General features: G+C 35.6%; 5 protein-coding genes across 8 annotated transcripts; 3 read left to right on the top strand and 2 right to left on the bottom strand.

The window, feature by feature from the left end:
• Positions 1–206: 206 nt before the first annotated feature.
• On the bottom strand, positions 207–4,620 carry LOC105770117 (probable LRR receptor-like serine/threonine-protein kinase At1g56130). Its single transcript, XM_012591215.2, has 19 exons — positions 4,225–4,620; positions 3,920–4,076; positions 3,761–3,832; positions 3,600–3,671; positions 3,384–3,455; positions 3,189–3,260; positions 2,920–2,991; positions 2,740–2,811; positions 2,578–2,649; positions 2,394–2,465; positions 2,248–2,319; positions 2,080–2,151; positions 1,868–1,936; positions 1,708–1,770; positions 1,575–1,619; positions 1,411–1,475; positions 950–1,326; positions 657–852; positions 207–588 (listed from the first exon to the last, which is right to left on the bottom strand). The coding sequence occupies exons 1-19, from the start codon at positions 4,304–4,306 to the stop codon at positions 410–412; spliced, it is 1,953 nt and encodes a 650-aa protein (XP_012446669.1). The 5' UTR covers positions 4,307–4,620; the 3' UTR covers positions 207–409.
• A 1,641-nt stretch (positions 4,621–6,261) lies between these two features.
• Positions 6,262–10,854, top strand: LOC105770253 (UDP-N-acetylglucosamine transporter UGNT1). Of its 4 annotated transcripts, XM_012591406.2 has the most exons (10): positions 6,272–7,608; positions 7,713–7,789; positions 7,882–8,043; positions 8,143–8,276; positions 8,862–8,992; positions 9,099–9,143; positions 9,252–9,349; positions 9,689–9,796; positions 10,210–10,266; positions 10,379–10,854. In XM_012591406.2, the coding sequence occupies exons 1-10, from the start codon at positions 7,431–7,433 to the stop codon at positions 10,451–10,453; spliced, it is 1,065 nt and encodes a 354-aa protein (XP_012446860.1). In that variant the 5' UTR covers positions 6,272–7,430; the 3' UTR covers positions 10,454–10,854. The 4 variants fall into 4 exon arrangements, 3 of the variants coding, with proteins under 3 accessions (XP_052489974.1, XP_052489973.1, XP_012446860.1); XR_008198072.1 differs by lacking the exon at positions 10,379–10,854 and having other exon boundaries at positions 6,262–7,608; positions 9,612–9,796; positions 10,210–10,251; XM_052634013.1 differs by lacking the exon at positions 9,689–9,796 and having other exon boundaries at positions 6,265–7,608.
• A 136-nt stretch (positions 10,855–10,990) lies between these two features.
• LOC105803296 (uncharacterized) lies at positions 10,991–13,166 on the top strand. Its single transcript, XM_012635400.2, has 5 exons — positions 10,991–12,014; positions 12,107–12,206; positions 12,462–12,561; positions 12,661–12,734; positions 12,827–13,166. Exons 1-5 carry the CDS (start codon positions 11,828–11,830, stop codon positions 12,999–13,001), a joined length of 636 nt encoding a protein of 211 aa, XP_012490854.2. The 5' UTR covers positions 10,991–11,827; the 3' UTR covers positions 13,002–13,166.
• A 292-nt stretch (positions 13,167–13,458) lies between these two features.
• Positions 13,459–14,399, top strand: LOC128042598 (ATP synthase subunit b', chloroplastic). The gene has a single exon (XM_052634015.1). It carries the CDS (start codon positions 13,588–13,590, stop codon positions 14,254–14,256), a length of 669 nt encoding a protein of 222 aa, XP_052489975.1. The 5' UTR covers positions 13,459–13,587; the 3' UTR covers positions 14,257–14,399.
• Positions 14,400–18,883: 4,484 nt separating this feature from the next.
• Positions 18,884–22,679, bottom strand: LOC105770332 (uncharacterized). Its single transcript, XM_012591606.2, has 2 exons — positions 22,333–22,679; positions 18,884–21,495 (listed from the first exon to the last, which is right to left on the bottom strand). The coding sequence occupies exons 1-2, from the start codon at positions 22,393–22,395 to the stop codon at positions 19,222–19,224; spliced, it is 2,337 nt and encodes a 778-aa protein (XP_012447060.1). The 5' UTR covers positions 22,396–22,679; the 3' UTR covers positions 18,884–19,221.
• Positions 22,680–24,951: the final 2,272 nt, after the last annotated feature.

Genomic DNA, 24,951 nt, shown 5'->3' with positions numbered 1-24,951 from the left:
ACACCACGATTGTTTATTATTTTACAGTAAACCAAAATTTGAACCCTACTTCAATGAAGTTTGAAAAAATATCCAGACCCCTACAGGCACTTTTATCAGAAAAGACTTTTTGGCCGGTCCATTATTGGACAAAACAAAGATGGTCCTACTTTTATTCACCAACATCCGGACACCAAGAAAGAAACAAAAACAATGAAAAACAGTACTAATGCGAAAGCCACTAGAAACCCCAACTTTTTATTCATAAAATTACACAATAGTGGGGCTAAGCAAGCGAAAGATAGCGATTACATAATTTAATATATGATCCCACCTTGAGATACCCACATCAAGCAAAATGCCTTTACATTATAGTTTTCAACCGTCCATATATGTATACGGACATGGTTCATTTATGTATACAATGGAACTATTTTAATGGTTTCCTTGGTGAGTCTGTGAAAATTCTCATATGACCCTGTGGATCCTTCTTCCACCATAAGTAGAATACAGAAGACAGTATCACAACACCGGCGACAGCTCCGATTACTATTCCGGCTATTCGTCCAACATGTTTGCGGCTTGAAGAGGCATCCGCAGCTTCAGATACTGCAAAAAAAATTTATTAGTATGCAGCAAAATTGAATGATTATGAAGGGGAAAACAGAAAAATTAACCTTGAGATGCATGGATTGCTGATACTAAGGGACCATATGTGCTTTGATATGGAATACAGCAAGTGCCTTTTCCTGCCCAGAAGAAGTGAATTTCCATGATTGCGTTGGTCACATTTGCCTCAAATGTTTTTACCAAGGCTTTTTTGGATCCACCAGCCTCTTTTTGGATATTGAAATCTTCAAGAACTTTCTCACCCTTAAAACAAATTTATCAAGTAATCAATAATCTGCAACTTGAAAATGCTAAAGATAGAGCTTTCTTCCTTTTTTATTTTTATTTTTTGCCAACATACCTGAATGTAAACATCAAATAAGCGTCTCCCAAGACCGTTCCAGGACGAAGAGTCCTCCATTTCTATCTCTGCAAAATGAAGCTCAACACTGTATTTTCCATTCTTTAGATTAAGGCCATAGTACCTCAAGGAACTAGGTGAGATCCTTGAGGTCTTATACAGCTCTGATTCTAAAGTTTCTGTTATCTGAGAATCTGTCATTGCAACATATCTATTTCCCTTTGGGTTCGAAATGAAATTTCCAGCATTGCTTACTGCCCATTGTTCGTCCGTGCTTGTATACAATGCGGCAGCTCCGAGTGCTTCGGAGTCGTCGTCAAATTCAATTCCAGATGCAGACTTTTGAGCAGTGCCTCCACACTTGATAGAAAATGAAGCTGCACATATTGGTTGATTCTCATTATTCAATGCTGAAGAATGATAAAAAGAACATAAAGGAGAAGATGGAAGGCTACACTCACTGGATGAGCCCTTGTTTTTGCACTTGGTTTTGCCTTGGATGCAGTTCAACATCCCAGAAACCTTGCTATATTCATCACCATTGACATAAATTTGCCAAAGCTAGTTAAAATATCATAAGAAATCATTAAATGCAACTCCAATTTGCATGGAATTATTTGCTTACTTGTCCTGTAATCCATTTGCATTGATAGAGGTTCCAACAACATTGCTGAATATGAGCAACAGGAGAATATCAATGAGCATTTGGCTAGCACTAGGGGTATCCCATATGGTTGAAATGGAAAGATGAAACTTACATTGATTTCGTCTTAGCGAATTGTGTTGGTAAATTTCCGGAAAGGGGATTGAATGAAACATCTCTGCAATGAAAAACAATCACTCAGTGTCATGAGAATTAAGCTTAAGGTCATGCGAAGCAACTTGAAAACCGTTGACATAACTCGAAACCACACTTACAGTGCAATGAGCTCTGGAGTTATAATGTCTTCAGGCAACTCCCCACTCAAGTTGTTGTTTCCAAGATACCTGCAATATAAGTATAATCAGATGAATTGATGCTGCACCTGTACTGCTCATTATTCCCCCAAGTCACTTAAGGATCGAGATATTCATGTTTCTACGCATAAGATCATTCAAATTTAAGGACATGAAGCTTTTAGATGACTTACAAGAACTGCAATGAAGAGAATCCCCGGAAAGAGGTAGGTATTTGGCCTGTCAACTTGTTGAAACTAAGGTCCCTGAGATCATGATTTTGTCCAGATAAATACGAATGTCATGTAATGACTGAACAATTAAATCTCTTTCAGTGCATAGCTGAACTAAATAAGGCTTACAGGTATTTCAAGTTGGTGAATTTGCCAATACGTTCTGGAATTTGTCCCGACAGTTGACAATTTCTCAAAGATCTGCATTTAACATTGCAAGTGACATTAATATATGAAAACAATTACAACAGCTGAAAAAACAGAAAGACTCTTACAGTGTGGACAAACTTGTTTGGCTATCCAAAAAATCAAGAGATGAAGCTTCCCCTCTTAGATCACCAATTCTCCTATAAATTAAAAATATGAATCAAACATACAATGAATCATATAATTAAAATGAATTCTACAAAAAAAAAAGAAGGGAAATCTCTGCAAGAAAGGCAATCAAATAGGCCTTACAGATCTTCCAATTTCGTTAGAGCCGAAAAGCTGCTCGGGATCGGACCTTCAACAGATGTTCCTTGAAGTCGCCTGTCAATGAAAAAAACTATAAAAAACCGATTGTCTACTATGATTTCTGAAGAAAGAATCATATAGTTAAAATGAAAGCCATATTCATACATGTCTCTGAATTCTGTGAAGGTACCAAAATATTCAGGCAGTTTCCCAGTTAAACGATTATCAGAAGCCCAGCTGGCATGTCAACATAAAAACATAAGCTTTCGAACAAATTCCTTTTGTATTTCTACTATGAGGAAGATATATTTTAAAGGCTGCTTCCAATAATCAATAGATAAGTACAGAATCTGAAGGGATTTCAAATTTGCAAACTCTTCAGGTATTGATCCACTCACTCCACTGCTATCAATATACCTAAAAGCAAATAGAAACATGGTAAGTTAATGATAGCTCTTAAAACTGGGGGTAGATTTTAAGTTGTTATATCAATGCTTAATTCAGTTTTCACTTATGTGCAAGTGAGACTCAGACCCGAGTCCGAGTAACATAGACATAGCATGCACAAGCATTCAAGAGATATTGTCAAACAGATTAAATTTTAGGCTACTTACAGCTGTTGCAACGATGTCAAATTTCCAAGCTCTTTGGGTAATGGTCCAAAGAAGTTGTTGGAGCTAAAACTCCTGTAACACAAAAATACAAAAAAAGAATAATAATAACAATGAACTTGGTTAAATTGGTTAATTTTAAAACAAACCAAAAATAAGAAAAATATTCAAGAAATTGCAGATAGATATGAACTTAACAGGGAATGTAATTGGCTTAAATTGCCAAGCTCTGGGGGCACTGCACCTGTTAGATTGTTTATGCCTAAGCTTCTGTTGAATTGTTCAAACAAAAGGATGTTAGTGATAAATCAAGTTCCTTTACACATAAAACAGATTTGGATCATAAAAATGCATTAGTCCATCATATCCATGAGCTCATCAGTAAACTTCAAATTAGCAAGTTATGACAGTTACAGGTATTGCATCTTCGATAGTTGTCCGATTTCAGCCGGAATGGAACCGTTTAACACGTTCTGACCGAGGTTCCTGTATCAAAGGTAAGATACCAGATTAATGAATTTCAAACAAAGGCTAAAAAAAAGGGGACCAAAGTTCAAAAATGTTTAGTATCATACAAGTCCATCAGCTCCTTAAGCTCAAACAGTTCTTTGGGTATCTCACCTTTGATATCCAAAGCATAAATCTTCCTGCAAATGTTTAAAACAAGTTCAGGTTAATAAAACTAAAACAGAAGTGAAATGGTGAATAAAAAAATTATCCATGGTGGTGCTGACAAATGAGTGATGTGACAAATATTGCTGGAGCAGTCACAAGCAACACGAGGATTTGAATCCTCAGAGGTCCATGATGCATTTTGGTTGCAAGGGTCAATGGTTAGATTTATCTTACTTCCCAAGTTCCAGTAATTTATGAGCGTTCTAAGGGCAGCCACTGTGAAAGATAAAAAGCATATAAGAAGATTCAGATTTTTCCATAAACATTGGCAAACTCCAAACACTGACATGCAAGTTAGAATGCCAAGTACCAGTTGAAATATAATCATAACATCTATAAAAAGTAATGGTTTTTGCTTATAGACCTTCATTTGGATCAGTGTTTTGTTGTGCAGAAACAAGCTGAAACAAACCAAGGATCAACAAAGTAAAGCTAAGGAGCCCCATATCAGAATAGCTATAGAAAACATGAAAGAACTAAGGTGTATAAATATATATATACACACACTATTTTAAAGTGGGGTTGTCCCAAGTCCAAGCTTTGGGTTTTTTTCTTTGTGTGCCTCGGATTTTCTATAATCTGATATTTAACTTTCAACTCATACCAGATTAGTTTTCGGTTAGGTTTTCAAAAATAAATACAGAAGGGGAAGGCCGGCCATACAATATTTACAAGTGAAAGAATCAGCAAAAAGGGGTGTAAGACAAGGACAAAGAAGACTAGGCAGAGCCATGAGTTCAGGAGGCTTTTTTTTTAATCCCTTCATTAAAAAGTATTACTGTATTATAGGAAGACGAAGACCAGAACAGAGTCAATCGAAAAATCTTGTCGATATTTTTCCATGGAAAAAAGCTAATGCTTGTATTTTACCGCTTGTTTTATGTTCTTTGACGTTAACATAATAACTAACCTTTTCTTTATTACTTTAGACTTAGACTTTGGGTCGGTTCAATAAGATTGAGGTAATGAGATTAATTAGTGCAACAATCAAATTAAATAAGACTAAAATTTAATCGTGTTTGAATTAAAATACAAATTTAAAATAAATAATTAAAAATATATTTAGATCACATACACTAAAGAAGGATCTCAAAACTAATGGTAGCCATGGGGTTAGTTATTGTAACGATGAAATTAATTATAAAATATGTGTTCGATTCAAATATAATGGTGAGCCTAAAGATAATGATAAGTTAATAAAAAGATTGTATTAGTGAAATTAAGTATTATAACGGTGAAATTTTTAAAAATGGTGAAATATATTTAAATTCAAACATAACTATAACGATTTAGTCTAATGATAATGATAAATTAATGAAAAATAAAATAACCATTAATCACGTTAAATTAAAATTCAAATCCTAAGACTTAACGTTTGACCATTGTATACAAGCTTATCTAATAATCTTCGAGCTAGTGCAATTGGTTGTTCGTACTTTTAAGAATAGTCCAAGTTTCTTCGATAGTAATGCATTTAGAGATTCACCTGAATTCTTTAGAATCAATGCCATAGAAGATTGCATTAAAATCCTTGGAGTTTGCATTCACCAGTTTTTTTCCTTAACGATCTAAGTAAATTTGGAGTTGACTTATACTAGACACATCTTGGAGGTTCTTAGTTAGTTAGAGTTGAGCGTGAAGCTTTTTCATTCATAGATTTTATAAAAACTTTCGTTGTAACTTTTCAATAGGTATAATTTGTATCATCCAACATAGAAGGCAAGAAATCATGAACCTTCTATCTTGATTGCAAATCACTCAATGATGGTGTCAAGCAGCTTGCTTTCATACCCATTAAAAGTTCATTGGTTTTGCTTGTCATATATTGGTTAGGATACAATTGAGCCAAGTGTACTTATTTATATATATAAGAGCAAAAATAATCTCCTCACAAAATAAAAACTCTTATTTATAGGAACTTAAATCACACTTGATTTGATTCTAGCATGATGAGTTTTCACTAATAGGATGCTAAAAGTTCTCATAAATCATATGTCAACCAAATAAAGTAAGTTATAATAGTGTTTCAGCGGTTCCCTAAGTTACCATTGCCGTTGCATCTAATAGTTGTAACCGGCACTGACATTATCATGTGCTTTTATGTTGCATTGATATTCAAAGCTTCCAATTAAGTTGCGATTTTGAAGGAAGCTTATTTTATTACTACAAGAATAGTTTTAGGATTTTTTTTTTCATTTTTTACAATTTCTTTCAAAATTGAGTTTTTATTATTTTCGTTCATTCTAAATTACACTTTTTAATTGTTTAATATTCAAAAAAAATATTTGTTATCAACGATTTGCTATACAATGAAAAAAAAAATTGTTGTTGCACGGTCAATTATTAGCTAATATGGACTCTACCACAATGACTTTAATTTCTTTCCTTTTGGTTAAATAGCTTTAGGCTTATGATCGTCGATAGTTCAAGCTGATATTAGCGAATGGATTTTGAGTATTATTGGCAGCTCACAGCGGTTTTCGACCCTTTCGGATCGGGATCTATTATTCGGGTTTATATGTTGGGGACTTTGGAAGGACCGGTGTAGGCGTATCTTCGATCCTGGTCGTGATATTGAACTGGAGCCTCCAGCAATGTTCTCATCTCCTTCCAGCAATGAATAGAAACGTGCCTGCTGTTGGAAATAACAGCAGAATTCCAACGTGGGTCTGCTGGTCCCCTCCTCCTGTTGACGGGCTTTGAGGCGATCGGACAGTATGGCGGCTGCTGGAGGTGTTCTTCAAACGTATTGGCATATGCTCTGCGATGGAAGCGGAATTGTGGGGTGTTTTTGAAGGTATCCAAAGAGCTTGGGCGTTGAATATTAGACAGCTGATTTGAGAGACTGATAATCTATGGGTGGCCAATATGTTGGGCAAAGAGAGTATGGGTTTGCTCAGGCAGATTCGAAAATGGTTAACCAAGTCGTGGGACGTGACTGTTAAACATTGCTATAGTGATTCAATGGGATCATTTACAGTGATGGAAAGGAACAGCCAGTATACTCCATTAAAACGTCTAAAGATGCAAAGAGGAGGAAATGTGTTTATAGAATTTATGTTTCTTCAGTTTTTTATTTTTGGTTTTGTTTGCTTAGGATTTTATCTGTGGCCTTTCATTTTCTTTTTTCTTTTAAGTTTTTTAGGAAAACCCGAGCCAACGCCTCGGTGACCAATACTTGCATGACAGCTGTTAGGACAGCTGTTGAGTACAGATTTTTGATAAGTGTACCACATCTCCTCTTCAAATTGCATTATTCTCACTGAACTAGACTCTACACATGAACTATATCACTTAAAAAAGGCCCCGGATTTGCATTTGGGCCCAATTAATTGTTTCTAAAAGTTGATAAGATCAGAGGAAAGACGTGGAATATTCAAACGAATTGGGCCTAATTGGTGACTAGGTCCCTGTTCGAGTTCCTGATTCAGTGACTCAGCTATCGTACTTGTCGTTGCCGTGCTACGAAGGTTGGCTCTCCTCACTCTTAACTACCATCGCTTGAAGTCGTCGTCTTCCAAAACTCACAAAAAAAAAGTAAAAAAAAAACGAGAACGAAAGAGCAAAGAAATGTCAATGATGGCGACGAATTCCTTCAAGAACCCGATGCTTCCGGTTTCGGATCCGCCGATAGACAAAGAAGAAGAAAAAGAAAGGCTTCTCAAAAGAGGAGATGAGAGGATTTTCAAAGGATCCGCCATGACCAAGAGAGGAGCCTACGCCGCCATCTATTACATGTCTTGCGCTGGTTCGTTCCCTTTTCCCTCTTCTTTGTTTCATTTTTTTTCTTTTTATAATTTTCAGTTCTCTGATCGCTTTTTTATTGGTTAAATTGTTTTTTTTTTGTTGCAGTGCTTTTGATACTGTTCAATAAAGCAGCTTTATCTTCTTATGGTTTCCCCTGTGCCAATGTAATTACACTCTTTCAGGTAAAAATAAAAAAATTCATTTCAATTATATTATTCGTATATGTTTTTTTGCATAATTGTTTTGGAATTATCTTGTATCCTTTCTTCGGTAGATGATAAGTTCGTGTACCTTTCTCTATGCACTGAGACGGTGGAAGATGATATCTTTCGCAAACAATGAATCTTTAACCATTTCTGATAGCAACACCAGTTTGGTTCCCTTGAAGACTTTGATTCATACCCTTCCTCTTGCAGGAACTTATTTGCTTTACATGGTATTATTATGTTTCGACCCATTGGATAATCGTTTACTTTTTTTTTTAAATATTTGGCTGATAAAAAAGTTATGGGTTCTTCCTCTTTCTCCTTGAAAGCTAGTCACTGTTGAGTCTATTCGTGGAGTAAATGTTCCCATGTACACTACTCTTAGGCGAACCACTGTTGTTTTTACGATGATTGTGGAGTTTCTCCTCGCAGGACAGAAGTATACATCATCTATAGTTGGAAGGTAACTGCTGCTTCGATCCCTTTCTTGCTGTTGCTTCTCTAGGAAATGTTATCTTGTTGAAAGTAAGAAAATCTAGGGAAGATGATTAGTAATGTCTGTAGCTCAGGTTGTTCTGAAATTTATTTAGAGCATCTTACATTGTGTTTGACCGAGTTGCTGCTAGAGTATGATTTTGAAACATAAGTTTTGTTTGGTTGTTTTTCATTGATGAGAATGCTAATACAAAATTTTAAGCTGACCAATAAAAGGGCTTATCATAGTTTTGATGTGCTCTCATTGGAGTTGGACTCAAGCCCAATCTTTGGCTTTTCAGTTCCATTTCTTCTATGGTCATTGCAGATATTAGTAAAATGTGCTCCTATTTGTAAGATCGTGGCTGTGATAGGGAATTCTTCCTTCTACTATTACTTGACATAACTTCTAGTTATACAAATTTTCTATTGTGAGAGTTCAACTAAGTGGTTTTTAAAACCTTAGCTGCATAAAAATTTTACTTTTTAATGGGAAATATTGAAAGACCTTTTGCTTGAATAGCCATGTTTCTGATTTCTTCCTTCAACTGAAAAAATTTAAAGATCTTATCAGTGTTGGATTGATTGTTATTGGTGCATTTGTTGCGGGAGCTCGTGACTTGTCATTTGACTTTTATGGATACGCTATTGTTTTCTTGGCCAACATCTCTACAGCTATATATCTTGCAACCATTGCCCGAATTGGTAGCATTCTCTCCATTTTCTTTCTATCTTTTATTCTTTTAACTACATTTCCCCTTCTCTGTTTTGGCATAATTATTGTGTGCTTGCCTATTTTTCTCTTTTTCAGGGAAATCTAGTGGGCTTAATAGCTTTGGGCTTATGTGGTGTAACGGTAACTTATAACTCCAGCTTGAATTACATTTTCTTTTATTCCATGGTCACTTAACTTTTGGTCTCAGTTAAGAGCTATTTTATGATTAACTGGTTTTTTTTATAATAGGTATAATATGTGGACCGATTTTGTTAGTGTGGACATTTCTTCATGGTGATTTGAAGACTACAATGAATTTCCCTCACCTCTTGTCACCTGGTTTTTTGGTATGTTTTGCGCTCTCAAGCTAGCTGCTGTATCAATATGAATATTTATTTTTATGTTTGGGGATTGCCTGTTTGTTGGTAATTGAACTCTTTTATAAACGACAGTTGCATATATTAATGCATAGTCCACAATGATTTGCTTCATAACCATTCTCTTTTCAATCATTTGAAGGATTATTGACATTTGATATGTTTATGCCTTGTATTAGTCTCTTGAAGTTCAGAAAACTTGAAACACTGTCCAGTTTACCTCTTGTTGCAGTGCCTTTTAGCTTCACCTCAAATAACTCAATATGGTTCTTACAATGGTGATACATTTTCCCCCTTCTTTCTGGACAGGCCGTATTGATTCTTTCTTGTATGCTAGCTTTCTTCTTGAATTACACTATATTCTTGAACACAACTCTCAATTCGGCAGTTACACAAACCATTTGTGGGAATCTGAAGGTATGCTTACACTCGTCTCCAATCATGATTCATGCATTCTCCTCCCTACAGTCTGGCAGTCATGTATAATGATCTGCAATTTCATTCTCATTGTTGCTAATTGTGTTTAATTGAGGAATCCTCAGAATGAAGTTCCACCAAATGTTGGCCCCCCAAAAAGTTCCAAGCACTGAACTCCTTTAAATGCATTATTTATTAAAAGTTTTAAGCTGTCTGACTTCGCATTTGATTTGACCATGAGGGTATAATGATGCATTTCTCATCTCCATGTATAAATGAACTTTCTAGATATCTTGCTTGGCCTCATTTACTGTCATGCAGCACATACAAGTACATATTTTCCTTTGTTAGAAAAAAAAATGCGCATATTTCCAAATTTGTTCTCTGGTTTGCTAATTAATTTGTGGTTGTAGGATCTTTTTACCATTGGACTTGGCTGGATGCTTTTTGGTGGGCTTCCCTTTGATATTGTAAGTGCAATACCTTATTGTTACTGCTAGTTAACATTTGGCATAAATGTAAATTTGTCTCTCTCCTTTTAAGTTGCACTTTGTAAAGGAACTCTATTTATTTTTGTTACAGCTGAATGTTATCGGGCAATTGCTGGGGTTTGTTGGTTCTGGTTTGTATGCCTACTACAAGCTTGTGGGGAAATAACTGACTTCAGGCTAAGTTGCTGATTTCTGCTTTACCTTTGTTCAATCAAAGTGCTTATGAGCTGTTGGAAGTAAGATAGCCTTCTAAAAGGAATGGAGATTTATCCAAAGTTTTGACATCCCTTGCGGTTAGAGCCAACGTAGCTGATGACTCTGCAGTCTGATCATCTCACCATTTTTTGTCTTCCCTTTTTCCCTCCCTCGGGGTCACAAGAGTACTAAATTTGGTGAAACTTTGTAATAGTGAAGAGTTAGGATAGCTTACAACTATTCCTACTGTATATCTCTTTTCGGGATCATTTTTCTTACTTCCTTTCTTTCTTGTTCTTTTTGTCAAATTCTTGTAGTTGGGATTTCCATGTTTTTTCCTCAAATGGAAAGGAAAATGTTGAAGTTCCCCTATTTCATTTCGTTTTATATTTGAACTGATTATATGCCAGAAGCTTTGCGATTCTATTTACACCTGAAAGGCTGCAACTATAGATGGATATGTAGTTTTATAACTGGAACATTCAAATGTTCTTTTTTAGAGTACATATTGAACTCTTTCGAGGGTTACGAACCTTCGACTAGTTTGATATTGTTCTTGGTCAGGGTTCTGTTTTTCTACTTTGTAGAAATTCATGATGGTTCATAGAGTGGGGTGCCTGGTAGTGCCTAAATAGGTGGAATCATGTCCAATTGAAGAGTTTGCGCATGGTTGGATTTGATCTGATGGCTTATGGCAAGTGGTGGCATCTTCCCTTAAAGTCATGACTTATATGCCATGGTACTCCAATTGTCGTGTTTTCACCTAATCAAACACTCCGTTAACTTGCCAAAACTCTCGGCAATGTAAGGAGACAATGTGTAATGTAACCCTCAGCCTGTGAACTTGTAGGGCTCTTGGCAGAGTGAGTCACATCGACAATCACATTTTTTTCTGAGTTATTCTCTGGTTTTTCTCGGCATCCAAATGGCTTGAAAGGTGAATTGAAGAAGCATTTATACCAAATATATGTATATTATAAAAGGAAAAAAACTGGGGGCGTGTGTAATAAATGAGAACCTGACCCTTGAGACTCTCAAACTGTCAATCTCCTCTCAGTTCCATTTGTCCCCTGAAAAGCCTTCCAAATATAGCAAATATAGGAAGTAACGAGAAACGCCCATTCCCTCCTTCTTTCTCTGAATCTCCAACGACACACAAAGGTCGTCCCATGTCGCCAAAGAATCAAAGTTTTCTCCCTAAAATGGGTTGAGCCTTTGACATCTGGTGTGTTCAGGGACCCCACCCGATATATTCTCCCGGTCCTTTTCTATATATTTTCCTATAGTTGTTTTGCTTTGTTTTTTGTTTTTGTTTCTTCTGTTTTCTTCTTGACATATTGACAGCATGTCGGGACTCGAAGTGGAGGAAATTTCTACCTCAACAGCTTCTTTGGAGAGGCTTCCAGGGAAGTCAACCTCATCATCCCCTGTGGTTGCCGCCGATGGTTCAACTCACGAATCTTTCTCTTATTCTAAGCTTCCCGAAGAGACCCTCAATCTCTCCATTCGCAAATTGGATGGCTCTTCCTTTGGTACTTTTTTCTCTCCTTTCTTTTCCCATCCCAAATGCCATAATTACATTTCACTTATTTTTGTGTTCCATTAACATCTGTTTTTCTTGCAGTTATTGAAGTTTTAAAGTCGGCTACCGTTGCAGATCTCAAGCTGGGAGTCCAGAATGTCTTTTGTCATATGCCAGACGAAGGTCCTGACAAGATTTCATGGTAACTTCACTTATTTCATTGTCTGAAAATCCCTTCCCTATTCAAGTTTGGCTTCTCATGCATGCAAATTGGTTCTAGGCCAGATTCTTAATGTAGTATCATAGCCAATTCGTTTTGTTGTTATTGCTTATTACCCTGCCCGCACGTGATGTCTAATATTCAAGTTTGGCTATGGGCGAATTGATCTGTGTTATTGACATTGTATTGCTTTTTTGTGATATGAATTCATATGAATCTGCATAATACATCATGGAGGGGACGTGTTTGGGGACACTTTTGCTTGTCTTATGGTGATGTGAAGTTGATCACAGACGCTGATCTTATCGAAAAGTATGGCATCAAGGATGATGATCAGGTTTGTCCCATGTTTCCTCTGCTCTTACAACATTGTTTGTTATCATATTTTTGTCCCACAATTAAATGTGTCAATCTCTATTCGCTTTTTCCTCTTCAGCTTCATTTCACTAGGCATATCTCGACAAAGGTTCAAAAAGTTAAACAGACTGTTCCTCAAGATCATTCATACACGTAAGGCTCTTTACATCAGTAAAAGTATTGCTATTTATATTAGGATATCATCCATAGTGCTATAATCCTGTCATCGTATTCGAAATATGCAGGCCATTATCAAGCTCTGTGGAGGCTGAACTTAATAACGAAGAAGGATACAAGGATAGTGAGACACAAAAAGGCAAGTGTGAACACTTACGGTCCACATGTTCAAAGCTTCCAACCCTTAAAAGAGCAGGAACTTTCAAATACCGAGGTTGCCGTAGTATGTGTGCTTTCTTGTGAAAAGTTCAATGAAAAATCTTTACAGCTTTAGGGTAATGGCATACTCAATTCTGTTCGGTTCAACTCGATTAGATTTGACATTTATATAGGCTTTTCCTGCTCTTTTAGTTCTCAACATGCTGTCACATCTTACTGAAAAATTGAATACAAATTTAGTTAGCATCATCAACATCTAGTATTTTGATTTAGGGTAGGATTTGTAACTTTGATTTTCATTTAAATTTCCAATTTTTTTGAGCCCTTTGAATCTTTGGTGTACCCAACTATGATGGAACAAAGAACCCCAAATTTTCTATTGGGTCGATGAAAAAGTACCATTTGACCCATTATCTGATCCAAAGCCCACTTTCCCCACACCACTTGACCCAGTCATTCAGTCCACCATAACCTCATCAATTTGTGTGGCAAAGAATGAGATAACCTTCTGCAAAACTTCATGCTCACCATCTCCACAAAAAATTGAAAAAAAAAAAAAAAAAAACCCCACCTTTTTTCCTTTCAATTTGCACAACACAATCTCACATCGTATCGACATCTAAAACTCAAAAGAGTCTGTGATTTCCCTTACTTCCTCAAACCAGAAGCCATGGCCAGCATGATAATGGCTTCCTCAAAGCCTGTAATCTCCATTGCTGCTTCATCATCCTTCTTTTCCAAACCCAAACTCAAACAAATCCCACAACTTTCCCTCCCAAAACTCCCCACCCCAAAGTTCTTGAAAACCCAACAAATCCCCTCACTCTCCTCCACCACTCTCAAATCTATCTCCCTCTTCACAGTCACCACTTTATCCTTTGCCCCACCTTCTCTTGCTGCAGAAATAGAAAAGGCCGCTCTTTTCGATTTCAACTTAACCCTCCCCATCATGATGGTCCAGTTCTTGTTCCTCATGTTTGCTCTTGACAAGGTCTACTTTACCCCACTCGGGAAATTCATGGATGAGAGAGATGCTGCCATAAAGGAGAAACTTGCCAGTGTGAAGGACACGTCTGAGGAAGTGAAGCAACTTGAAGAACAAGCAGCGGCTATTATGAGAGCTGCAAGGGCTGAGATTGCAGCCGCTTTGAACAAGATGAAGAAGGAGACTCAGTTGGAAGTTGAGGAGAAACTGGCTGAAGGGAGGAAGAAAGTTGAGGTTGAATTGCAGGAGGCTTTGGCTAATTTGGAGAATCAAAAAGAAGAGACTATCAAGTCACTTGATTCCCAGATTGCTGCTCTCAGTCAGGATATTGTCAAGAAGGTGCTTCCTCTCTAAAATCCCACTTCATATTTGGTTTAATTTTGAGTCAATAATGTTTATATAGTTTTGAAACCATCTATGTATTTAATATGATTTTGAATTGTAGAACAAGGGACAACTTTCTGTACTCCAATGAAATCTGAACCCTTTATTTTTTATTTATGGATTTCAATTTATCTGCCAAAGGCGCCAGTTATTCAAGTTCCTAAGTTCCGTAAGATGATTGAAAGTTAGCAACTTTAGAAACTTAAATGGGGCTATGCTCGTGTGGTTGCTTTATGTTCTGATTTAAATTCATCTATGAACTAGTTTTTCTTCAAGTGATAATCGATTTTGGTTTTTTTTTTTTTTTGGGGGTTGGTTTACTAGTTTAAGTATTCATCAAGGAAGCCAAAGGATTTAGGATGCTTTGAATACTACAATCAGCCACATTCGAGCAAGAGAAATTGGTTCCTTGGAATGGCCGCTTGGACTTACCAGTGATTTTCATAGATGAAAACTGAACATTAACCAATGACAAAGCAAATATCTCCCAATGAATCTGTGGGAGAAAAGAACAGTTTCAGAACCTATACTGTTCTTGCTGCCTCGAATGAAAATGATTGGCCAAAAGTTTGCACAATTTGGTTGGTTAAATGCTCAAATTGAGCCAAAGATTACCCGCACAAGGGTAATGATTAAATAAAGGAAAAGAAAATTTGAATGTGTTAAAATAAGGATTTTTCTGTGACTTTTGTAGTTCATACATGTGCTGCATTTGTGAAACTAAAATGGCATTTTTTTAATGCTGACGTATAATTTTTAAAAAAAATATAATAAAAAGCCAACTCGGAAATTATGTAATACTAAAAACAAAAAAGAAATTTATTTCTTCAATCTTAGGTTCTCATATTTCGTAGGTTAAATGTTCAAATTGGTGCTCAACTTTTTTAGGGGTTGTTTACATTACAATTAATTTTTTTAAAATGCTCATAGAAGGATTTAACCTTTATCAAAGTGCTCAAATGAATGTCAAACATTTCAAAGTGCTTAAATAAGAGTCAAACTTTTTGAAAGTGCTCAAACAAATTAGGTCTCAAATTATGTTGTTATTATCTTCTTTTATTTTCAAGCAATATCTAATTCAACTATAATGCATTTTATTTTAAATATGTTAGAATTCATCTAATTTTTACTCAAATTGGATTGAAGTGTGTGTAAAATTCTTATTTAAACATTTTTATAGAAGTTAGGCCTTATATAAACATTTTGAAAGATTTGACTTTTATATGAGTAATCCTTAAGAACCCTAGTATCCAACTTATTCGAAAATAATACTAAATCTTCAACAACCCTCAACTTTTTTTTGGTTGAAAAGGGAATATCAATACATTAATAAAAACTAGTTAACAGTTGGATACAAACAAACCCCATTGGCATCAATTAGGAACAACGGGACTAAAGTAGGAGAGTTGCAAATGCATAAAAAAAACATTCGAGGGAGGCACAAGTTGAAAATCCCTCCCAAGCGTGTCAGTACACATGTTTCCGTTTCTCAAGCCATGTTTGATAGTCCTAGAAGTCATACTATTCATCAATTAAATGAGACGAAACTAAATTTAGTAGAGGCAATGATAGACGTGAAGTATATGAAAGAGGTTGCATCCACCTCAAGTGCAATTTTAAGAGATAATGAGGTGAGAAATCCTTAGTTGAGGAAAGCGAAAATAATGAAAGCAGGTAATTGAGTTTGAATTACTATAAATTCGTCAAATTTAAGCTTTCATTTTCTTTTCTTTTTTTCACCAATCACCCCTTCTTAGTGTTTATTGATCTTAATACATGCTTCAAAAGTTCAAAAAATCCAATCTAAGGTAACATTTAGATCCAATAATGCAACTGTCAACAATGAAATGCTAAATAAGCTTTCGAGTATTATAGGGAAAGCAAAAAGGGGTTTATCGTAGTGATTGGCTATTGAGAAACTTTTTTCAATTGGATTATGTTGATGTCAATGTTATGAAGTTGGATGGTTGCTACTCCTTAATCGAATTTGAAAGCCTTAACACATTGGCATCCTTTAGAATGATATTGTGGTTGGCTCATTGAATGGTTATCCGATATAGAGGTTTGGTTAAGAGGTTCCGATCCAGCTACGAGACTTGTGTAGATTTGTTGCTATGGTATTCCCCTTCAAGCTTTGGAATATGAACACATTTCATACTATTGCAAGTATTCGGGAATCTTTTATTCAAGTTTATAATAATAGAACAATGAGGTTGTCAAACCTTAGTAAAGGGTTCTTGTTTACTGAAACTATAACATATGAAGAAAAGTTTATTTTAGTTTCATGCGCTAGGGAGGATTATTCAATTCGGGTGGAGAAGGTGGAGTTTTATCCTAATGATGGGACAACGTTTGCTCAATCCTTGCTCTGTGATTATGATCACGTAAGGGGTAGTGGTATAGGCTATCATATTTTAGCTAATGATATGGAAAAGAATACTTTGGTGGCTCCTATGGATCATGTTGAAGAAACTGAGTTTTGAGGCTCTAATAATTGAGTTATGGATCTTGGAAAGCATCATAAAGACCTTGAGCTCGTTGATGATACCCACATAATGGCAATTGATGATATGGACGACGTTACATGTACGAAATAGCTCAGAGCTGATTATGTGTATTGAGGGCGGAAATAGCTCAGGTTTTTTAATGGATACAACTTTGGAGTCTAAAGCGAAAAACGTTATTGCTACAAGTTGAGATGGGACCCCTTAATTGATAATATGGTTAGCCAAACTGAAGCCGTGATACACAGGAAAGTCATATTGGGGAAAAGGAGGTTTAGGGAGGTTGGTGAGATCAAAGGAAAAAGGTTTGATAGTAGTCATGAAGATTGGTTCACATTACTTAAAGATTTTGCTAGAAAAAAAAAGGAAAGAGGATTAGGAAATTGAGAAAAATTGAACAGAAAGGCAAGGCAAATACAAAGGGCTTATGTAATTGGAAGGAGATGTCACCATTGCGTTTTGGAAGGAGATGTCATCAAGGATGAAGAAGAAACATGAGCTCTCGGGGAAAAAGAAGTCTCAATGTAATTGGAAGGGAAGAAAATGTAGTTGTGGATTGACAAACATTAAACTAAGGAGAGGTATACAGAATTGAAGTGGATTTGCGATGATAGGAGCTTATGTTTTGTACAAAGAATTTTGGGTGCTTTTGTGATATATGTTTGCTACTGTGTTTTGGAGATTTTTGGCTATTTGTACTATGATGTCTATTGTATTGTGGTGTTTTTTTAGTTTCATTTGTGGATTAATAGTGCTTATTACTGTGTTTTTTCTCACCTTTGGTTAGTTCTATCGTTTTGGGTTTTAATGATTTTTCTTTTGACGTTGCTCAAGTTTATGGATGACATTCGAGAATTTTCTTTTTTGCTTTTCAATCTTTTTTCTCATGTAATCATGTGTTTTATTTTAAATATATCAATATTCGTATAATTTTATTTCACCTTTTTAAATACACATATTATAGACTTGAGTGAGGTCGTAAAAAGACTTTTGAGTATATTTGAAAACATTTGATCATGTTTAACTCAGTTTGATCCCAATTTGAGCATCTAGTACATTTAGTTCCCAATTCTCAACTAAACCACTCAAAACTAATATCGCTATGTTTGGCTCGGATGCTCGTATAATGCCCAAGCCAAATGCCAAAAGCTGGCAGTTGTTTTCAAACTCCATATCTTTTAGTGGATAAAAGGAGTTTGTTAATCACCAACAGTGGTAGAAACTAGAGAAGAATTACACACTGATATCAATGGAGCACGTTAAATCGGCGCCACTCATTCCCACAGACAATCTGTCCTGTCTTCCAAAGCCACCACAACACCATCCTATTCCCTAAAACTTCCTTTTTCCTGCACAAAGGCTCTTTCACAACATCAGCGCTCATAGTTGTTAAACAAAACTCATTTATTGTATCAGTGTTTCACTTCTTTCCTATACCCTCATTTTCAAGGCTTCACAAAGGCCACTCGAAAATACCTCGTTCCAATAATAGAAAAACAACTCCAGAACCAACCTCTGCACAAGTAACACAAAACAAAGCCTAGATTTATATAAATCTTATTATGGATATCTTATACTTTCTATCATGACCACCAACTTGATTAAAATAACATCGTCTTCCCAATTTGCCCATAGTCCCAAACTGCCACAATAAATTTACAACACAAAACAATGAAATAAAATTCACGGCACAAGTTTAATATACATATTATATTCATTAATAAAATTATGACACATTTAATCTGTGTTTATACACATACCATAAACCCAAAAATAAAAGACTGCAGAGTCAAATTTCCTTTTGATTCAGAACTAGTACGTTTAACGTAAATATTGTTATTAAACATATTTATAGAGTTACACATGTAATTTCTATCTAAAGGAAAATAGATATTAATTATGAATAAATGAAGAATATATCAATAAGTGATTAAATTGTAAGAATTCAATTGATATTAGGAACAGTTGCATTTTCAATAAATAGAGCATAAAATAGTGAGCGAAAGAACTGGGGCTTCTGAGTAGATTTGGTAATATTAGACACCTAAAGAAACCCAAATCTGGATATATGAATGCTTAAAATCTATCTTAAATGAATTATTAAAATCTCATAATTTATATAAATATAAAATAACTTCAACACAGATTGTAACATGATAAAATACATGAACATGATACAAGTACACAGAAGGTCTAAGTCTCTACTTCAGAGCAAGGAATAAATAGTTGGTAGAGTTTTGCTCAGCATCAAACTAAAGAATATTATACGTTTTGACATCTGCATGATCGATGAGAACATGATTAATAATCAAGAAGCAGGCAACTAACCTACGACCCAAAATTCTGCTGAGCTGAACACGCCACCCAATGCCGGCCGTTCACTGCGAGCAAAAACAGTCAGATATTTATCTACAACATCAAGTCAGGAGCTTTAACTTTGCAGGTGTGCACCAACAATTCCAGCATCTTTCACTAGCTGCTCTGTCAAAGCTGAAAGCTTGGCTACTCCTGTTTTAACCTCAGTGAAACTTTCATCGTTCTTCATCATGCTAATCATTGGATCAGAACCACTTTGCAGGAAGATACTGGTATCAGAATCAGACTCAATACTAGTGCTAGCTTTAATCAAAAGTTCATGGCTCATTTCAGCCAGTTTTTGAAGAGCACTCGTGGCAGCTTCAACTTCCAGTTGAGCTGCCTCGAGCTGCAGCTTCTCAATGGCCAAGTCACCTATACTTTTCTCCCCAATTCTCTCTTGTGCCAAAGCATAAAGCTTCTTCATATCATTAGCATCTTCAATCATTTCTTCCTTCAGCCTTTGTAGTTCTTTTTCTCTTGCCTCCAACCTTCCAAGAACCATTTTGAGCTCTTCATCTTTTATTGCAAGAGCCCTCTGTGCAGCAAGAACTTCCATTTCTTTATCTTTTAAGCTCTCTTTAGTGAATCTGAGTTCAGTTTCAAGTTGCTTTTTCTGCAATCCAAAATCACTAGAAGGCCTATCTACCAGCTGATGCATTAATTCGCTGCTCACATCATCAACAGGCCTCAACACATTATTGTCTTCATCCTTAACTGAGATAACTAGTCGGTTTGTGAGTTCTGCAATTCGTTCTATGACAGTTTCAGCTTCAGAGAACTTCATCTTTGTATCATTCAACTCATCTTGTACTTTCAGAGCATATTCATCTTTCTCCTTTAATAAAGCAGTAGCTTGAATGAGCTGATTTTCTTTACTGCTCATAAGCATCTTCAGCTCTGCAATCTCTTGGTTTAATTGCTCTAAATTCTTTTTGGCATCAGAGAGTTCCTGGTCTTTCTCCTCCAATATAAGCTGAAGAGAAGCTCTCTCAGATTTCAGATGCTGGATTTCGAGTTTAGCCTCCACCAGGTCTACTTCTTTATTTTGCAGAACATTGTTCATTTCAACAAATTCAGTATGCTTCTTCCCTAACTGCTTTCGAAGAAAAGAGGCATCCTGGATAGCCAGCTGAAGTGAATATTTCTCTTTCTTCAGCTCCTCTTGTAACTCTTTTATTAGTTCCCTCTCTACAGATAAATCCCGTTCAAGATCCTTGTTTCGAGCCTCTACAACCCTAAGCTTCACTCTTTCACTCTCTACTTCTATCTGGGCATTTTTCAAGCTTTCCATGTAGGATGCAACACTTTTCCTCTGTTCTTCAAGCTCTTCGAGTTGCATTTTCAATAACTGTTCTTGCTGTTCCATTTGCTGTCTTGACGATGCCAGAGATTTCTGAGAAGAAACCAACTCAGACCTAACATCAGAAAGTAGCTGCTTCACCCTTGTGAAATCTTTGAAGGCCTCATTAGCTTCTCCCATGTGTCTAGATGCTTGTTCTGCAAGTTTCTTCAGTTCTTCTTGGGCTAATAACCATTCCATGGTCTGCTGCTGCAATTTAGCTTCAGCAACTTTCAGCTTCTCCTCTTCAAGTTTCCTTTGAGTCAGAGAAGTTTCTAACTCCTCTTCTCTCTCCCAAATTGCTTCTCGGAGTTCTTGAAGCTCAATTTCTTGTTTCTTCATAACTTCATTGGCTTCATTCAGGAGCTGAGACTTCGATGTAAGTTCAGAACGAATCTTCTCAGCTTCCTCAGTCTTCTTTACCAATTCATGCCTCATTTTATCCATTTCATCTTCTTTTGCAGACAGTGTAGATTGTGCAGCAGCAACCTTATGGTCTTGTTCTTTGAGTTGAAGCTTCAAATCTTCTATCTGACTAGCTTGAGAAGCAAATGCAAGATTTGCCTGCGTTAGCTTCTCTTCCAGTTTTTCATGCTTAGAAGATGCAGCAGCAATTTCTTTCTCCCGTTGCTCCAACTCATCCTTCGCACGGCTTAACTCACTTTGCTCCAACACAACCATTTTCTCCGCATCCTGTAGATCATCTTCCTTCTGCTTCAACGCTGTCAAAGCAGCAAGCAGATCAGACTCAAGAGTCTGAAGGTCAAGAGCAAGGTGAAAATCCTTAAGTGGTTCACCATCTCGGCTTATTCCTTGTTCGAGTTTCTGGGTCTGCGCAAACAATCTCTCAAGAAGAACTTTTGCAGATTCAGCTGCCCCATTGTCATTGATGCTCGACTTACTGTTATTCAAGACAGATTCGACAATAAGAAGAGAATGGCCTTTCCCTCTTGTTACTGCCACAAAAGGTAGCGTTTTCTGTTTCCAACTGTGCCTCTGAGTAGATAACTGCACAAGATATTGCTCAACCATAAATAACTACATGATATATCCAAATATGAATTAGATAACAATTTATTGGATAATATATATGTATAAACAAAACAAATTCGGATAATAGATTCGAATATGCAGTACTTTTGAATCAAAACGACAGGAGGTTTGGTATATGTTGATGTGTGAAACATCACATAAATCGAGTATTGTTCTTTTGGGTGTCGTTGGACTGAAGTGCCGTACATCCTCAAAGTTTTGTCATTGACTCTGAAGAGAGTTTGGGGCACTTGAACCCACGACCTGTCCAAATGGTACCACCTTTGCACTCATTATCACTTCTATATCTTAGAGTCATGGGTTCAAAGCCCCAATGCACAAAGCTCTTTAGCAGCTATGGTTTGGCCTATTCAGGCATCAAGAGGAAGCACCGCTCTTCAGTGCTCACTCCCAATTGGTATGATGTTTCGCACATCAACAGTATCAAATATTCAAGAGTTACTATCCATATAGGCTATAGATAGTAAATCTAATATCCTAATCCAAAAATTATCAGAATCCAAAAGTTACAAATCCAACAAATGATGTTCATAAATCCAGTTTTTTACTAGCCAGTTTCCATTTGGTCAACTCACCGACTTTACTAAGTACTTGCTAAAGATTTTTCATTATCTCTAGCACCAAAGAAGCATGAATTAAGCTTGGAAATAATTAAAACAGTGAATTCAGGAATCCTAACTAAAAATAAACATAAAAGTTAGCATGTAGATTCCAGAAGAAACAAATTATCTGGGCTGAAATAAATCCAAGCAAAGAAAAAGGGAAAAGAAATGCAGAGACAGAGAAAAACACCTGGCGAAAACGAAGAGGAAAAGTAGCTGGAAGATTAGGGCGAAGAGCAGCAGCGAAGCCCATGTTTTTTGGCTCTTGAGCACACTTCAACAAAAGCCCACTCTTTAATCCCTTTATTGAATAAATACTGACCTTCGATTTTGAACATCGATTAAAAAAAAAAATCCTACGAAGTTTTGAGCTCCGAATGAAATGTAACTTGAAAATGGAGCAAGGGATTAGAAATTGAAAAAGAAAACAAAAAGGAAAACAGGGAGTTTGCTTCAGCAGAGAAAGAATCGCGATTCTACGCCACTCGCCAAAGCCCAGTGAAAATGAATTTTTGGGATTCGGATAATGAATGCCTACGTGCTAGGTGGGGTGCAATCCCCTGCTTTTGATACCACGAATTATATATGCCATGGAGTTGTTTAAGTGACTGGAGGATTCTGAGGAGATGCCACGTGTAATATATTTGACCAGGGGATATAGAAGACAATTGAATACGTTGTTTTATTATCTTAATCGAATAGATTCAACTGAAAACTGATTGGCCATTCTGCCCTCATATTCACTCCTATACTCCAAACTTAGATTTTTTTTTTTTGTCTTTTTCAAAATAATTTTGCTATATATTTTTAATCTTAATTCTATCTTTTAAAAATAAAATTTATATGTGTAATTACACAAAATTAAATTTTATATAGTTTTATATTTATCCAAATAAAACTTTTGCACAATTTTTTTTTAAAAAAGGTATAGTATAATAATCTTGCATACAAATTGGTTGGGGCGGTGGGAATGTGGCAAATTGTTGACCATGAACTGCAAAGGTGTTGTGTGATGATTAAACTTTAGTTTGATCAAAGGTAGCTCCTTTTCAATTTTATGTGAATCACATTATGCCAATAATTAGTTGAGGGAGAAAAAGTGGTGTCCACACTCTTGGAACCCACCATGACACAAGGAGTGGAAGAAAGAAAATGAATTAAAAGTTGAGGAATATTAAAATCAATTTGTGTTTTCGGAATAAATTTCAATCTCAAAGTTATATATTTTTATAATTATATATATATGAAAATTTAATTCACTTTCATTTTCAAGTATCATTAACATTATTATTAATGTGACACCATTTTTTTTTGTATATTTCATGTATCTATATGTAAGATTTCTTACTATCCCTCCTAATAGTGTGGTCTTTAATATTCGAATTGCAGGCACTACATCAAATTCAATAGATTGATGAAGTGCTCGCCATTGCAGGCACTACATCTAACCCGGCTGGTTTCGACAAGAGGATGGTTGATGACCTTGCTTTTTCTATTGATTCACACAACTGTATCATTACAAAGCTTCAAGTTGAGATCAAGGTGATTCAACTGACCAAAGATTATGAGATTGCCTTGCGTAATGATCTACTAGCTCTCCCGAAGTACCAGTAACAAAAAAAGGGGAGTATATATATCTAAAAGCTATTGTTGTTGTTGTTTTTATTTTCCTCTTTGGTTCCTATTTTTATTTTGAAGTCTTGTAATCATGAAATTTTAAACTTTTATACATTTATGGTTGTTTTTGAAATCTTTTGATATTGTGATTATCCTTAGTTTTTACTATCCCTGATTGTTTATGAATTCTTTCATTATTGCAGTTAATATCAGTTTATTTTTATTCTTTTATTTAAGTTTTCTTTTTAGATTTTTAGGCAATGAAATATGTACATTAATGGCTATGTATTCCGAGAAGTATTTTTCTTTTTTTTTTTTTTAAAAAGTACATGGATGGAGATTAATTAATTCATTTTACGTTAGGATCAAGCAGTTGGTATATTAATTTTACTATATTTCAATATATCCCACAAGAGTGAAAAACTAAAAATGAAATGACAAAAAGTGAAATATATATATATATATATATATATATGAAATAGGTAGTTTTAAAATAAAATAACCGTAAAGTTTAAAGATAATTATTAGGACGATTTGAAAGTTGATATTAAATAACATATATACCTAGATTTTATATGTGTGTTAAAATTGAAGATAATGCTATTTATTTCATTTCATAAAGTTACTTGTAGTTTGATTTTATGTTCATATTTTTCTGTATTGCACAGAAGATGCCGTCAGCTTTTTTAACTTCTAATTGTTGGGCAAAGGAAACAAAACCCCTCACAAGGCTTATTTTGCATGTGCTTCATTTTCGCTATCCTTTCCTAGGCTTCAAAATTTATGTTTCCAATCCACAAATCGTGAATAAAGCATCAAATAAAAAAAATGTTGTTTCCCCATAACTAAATGTCAGTTTTTGTTCAGAGACTTGTGACAATGGTGACAAAAGTCCCTAATCACAAAGCATGATGGTCCAAATATATTTATAATTTTAGAGTATAGTCACTCGACCAAACTACACTTACAATGAATAGTTGATCATCCTTTTACACAACATGGTTTAACTGTTAATGCTTGAAAATTGCTGCTATTGGAACAATGATCTCTCTACAAAGTTATCAAATGCAGAAACAGGTAAACTAATCCCCCCCCCCCCCGGGGATTAGAGGGACACATCTAACACATGCTTTTTGCTTTCATCTTTCTATTTATTCAAGTGACTAGACAAAAAAAAAAAAGAATACAGCAG

Source organism: Gossypium raimondii, chromosome 7 (assembly GCF_025698545.1).
Source record: "Gossypium raimondii isolate GPD5lz chromosome 7, ASM2569854v1, whole genome shotgun sequence".
Taxonomy (NCBI): domain Eukaryota; kingdom Viridiplantae; phylum Streptophyta; class Magnoliopsida; order Malvales; family Malvaceae; genus Gossypium; species Gossypium raimondii.
This window is presented reverse-complemented; position numbering and strand designations above follow the sequence as displayed.

Coding starts and splice junctions, on each gene's coding strand:
- LOC105803296 (XM_012635400.2), top strand. CDS start 11,828: ATGTCGGGACTCGAAGTGGAGGAAATTTCTACCTCAACAGCTTCTTTG. Junction 12,015..12,106: donor ATTGGATGGCTCTTCCTTTG/GTACTTTTTTCT, acceptor TTTTTCTTGCAG/TTATTGAAGTTTTAAAGTCG. Junction 12,207..12,461: donor GGTCCTGACAAGATTTCATG/GTAACTTCACTT, acceptor TACATCATGGAG/GGGACGTGTTTGGGGACACT.
- LOC128042598 (XM_052634015.1), top strand. CDS start 13,588: ATGGCCAGCATGATAATGGCTTCCTCAAAGCCTGTAATCTCCATTGCT.
- LOC105770253 (XM_012591406.2), top strand. CDS start 7,431: ATGTCAATGATGGCGACGAATTCCTTCAAGAACCCGATGCTTCCGGTT. Junction 9,144..9,251: donor TGGGCTTATGTGGTGTAACG/GTAACTTATAAC, acceptor TTTTTATAATAG/GTATAATATGTGGACCGATT. Junction 9,350..9,688: donor TCTTGTCACCTGGTTTTTTG/GTATGTTTTGCG, acceptor CTTTCTGGACAG/GCCGTATTGATTCTTTCTTG.
- LOC105770332 (XM_012591606.2), bottom strand. CDS start 22,395: ATGGGCTTCGCTGCTGCTCTTCGCCCTAATCTTCCAGCTACTTTTCCT. Junction 21,496..22,332: donor TTCCTCTTCGTTTTCGCCAG/GTGTTTTTCTCT, acceptor TATCTTGTGCAG/TTATCTACTCAGAGGCACAG.
- LOC105770117 (XM_012591215.2), bottom strand. CDS start 4,306: ATGGGGCTCCTTAGCTTTACTTTGTTGATCCTTGGTTTGTTTCAGCTT. Junction 1,771..1,867: donor ACTCCAGAGCTCATTGCACT/GTAAGTGTGGTT, acceptor TTTTCATTGCAG/AGATGTTTCATTCAATCCCC. Junction 853..949: donor TATTTGATGTTTACATTCAG/GTATGTTGGCAA, acceptor ATTTGTTTTAAG/GGTGAGAAAGTTCTTGAAGA.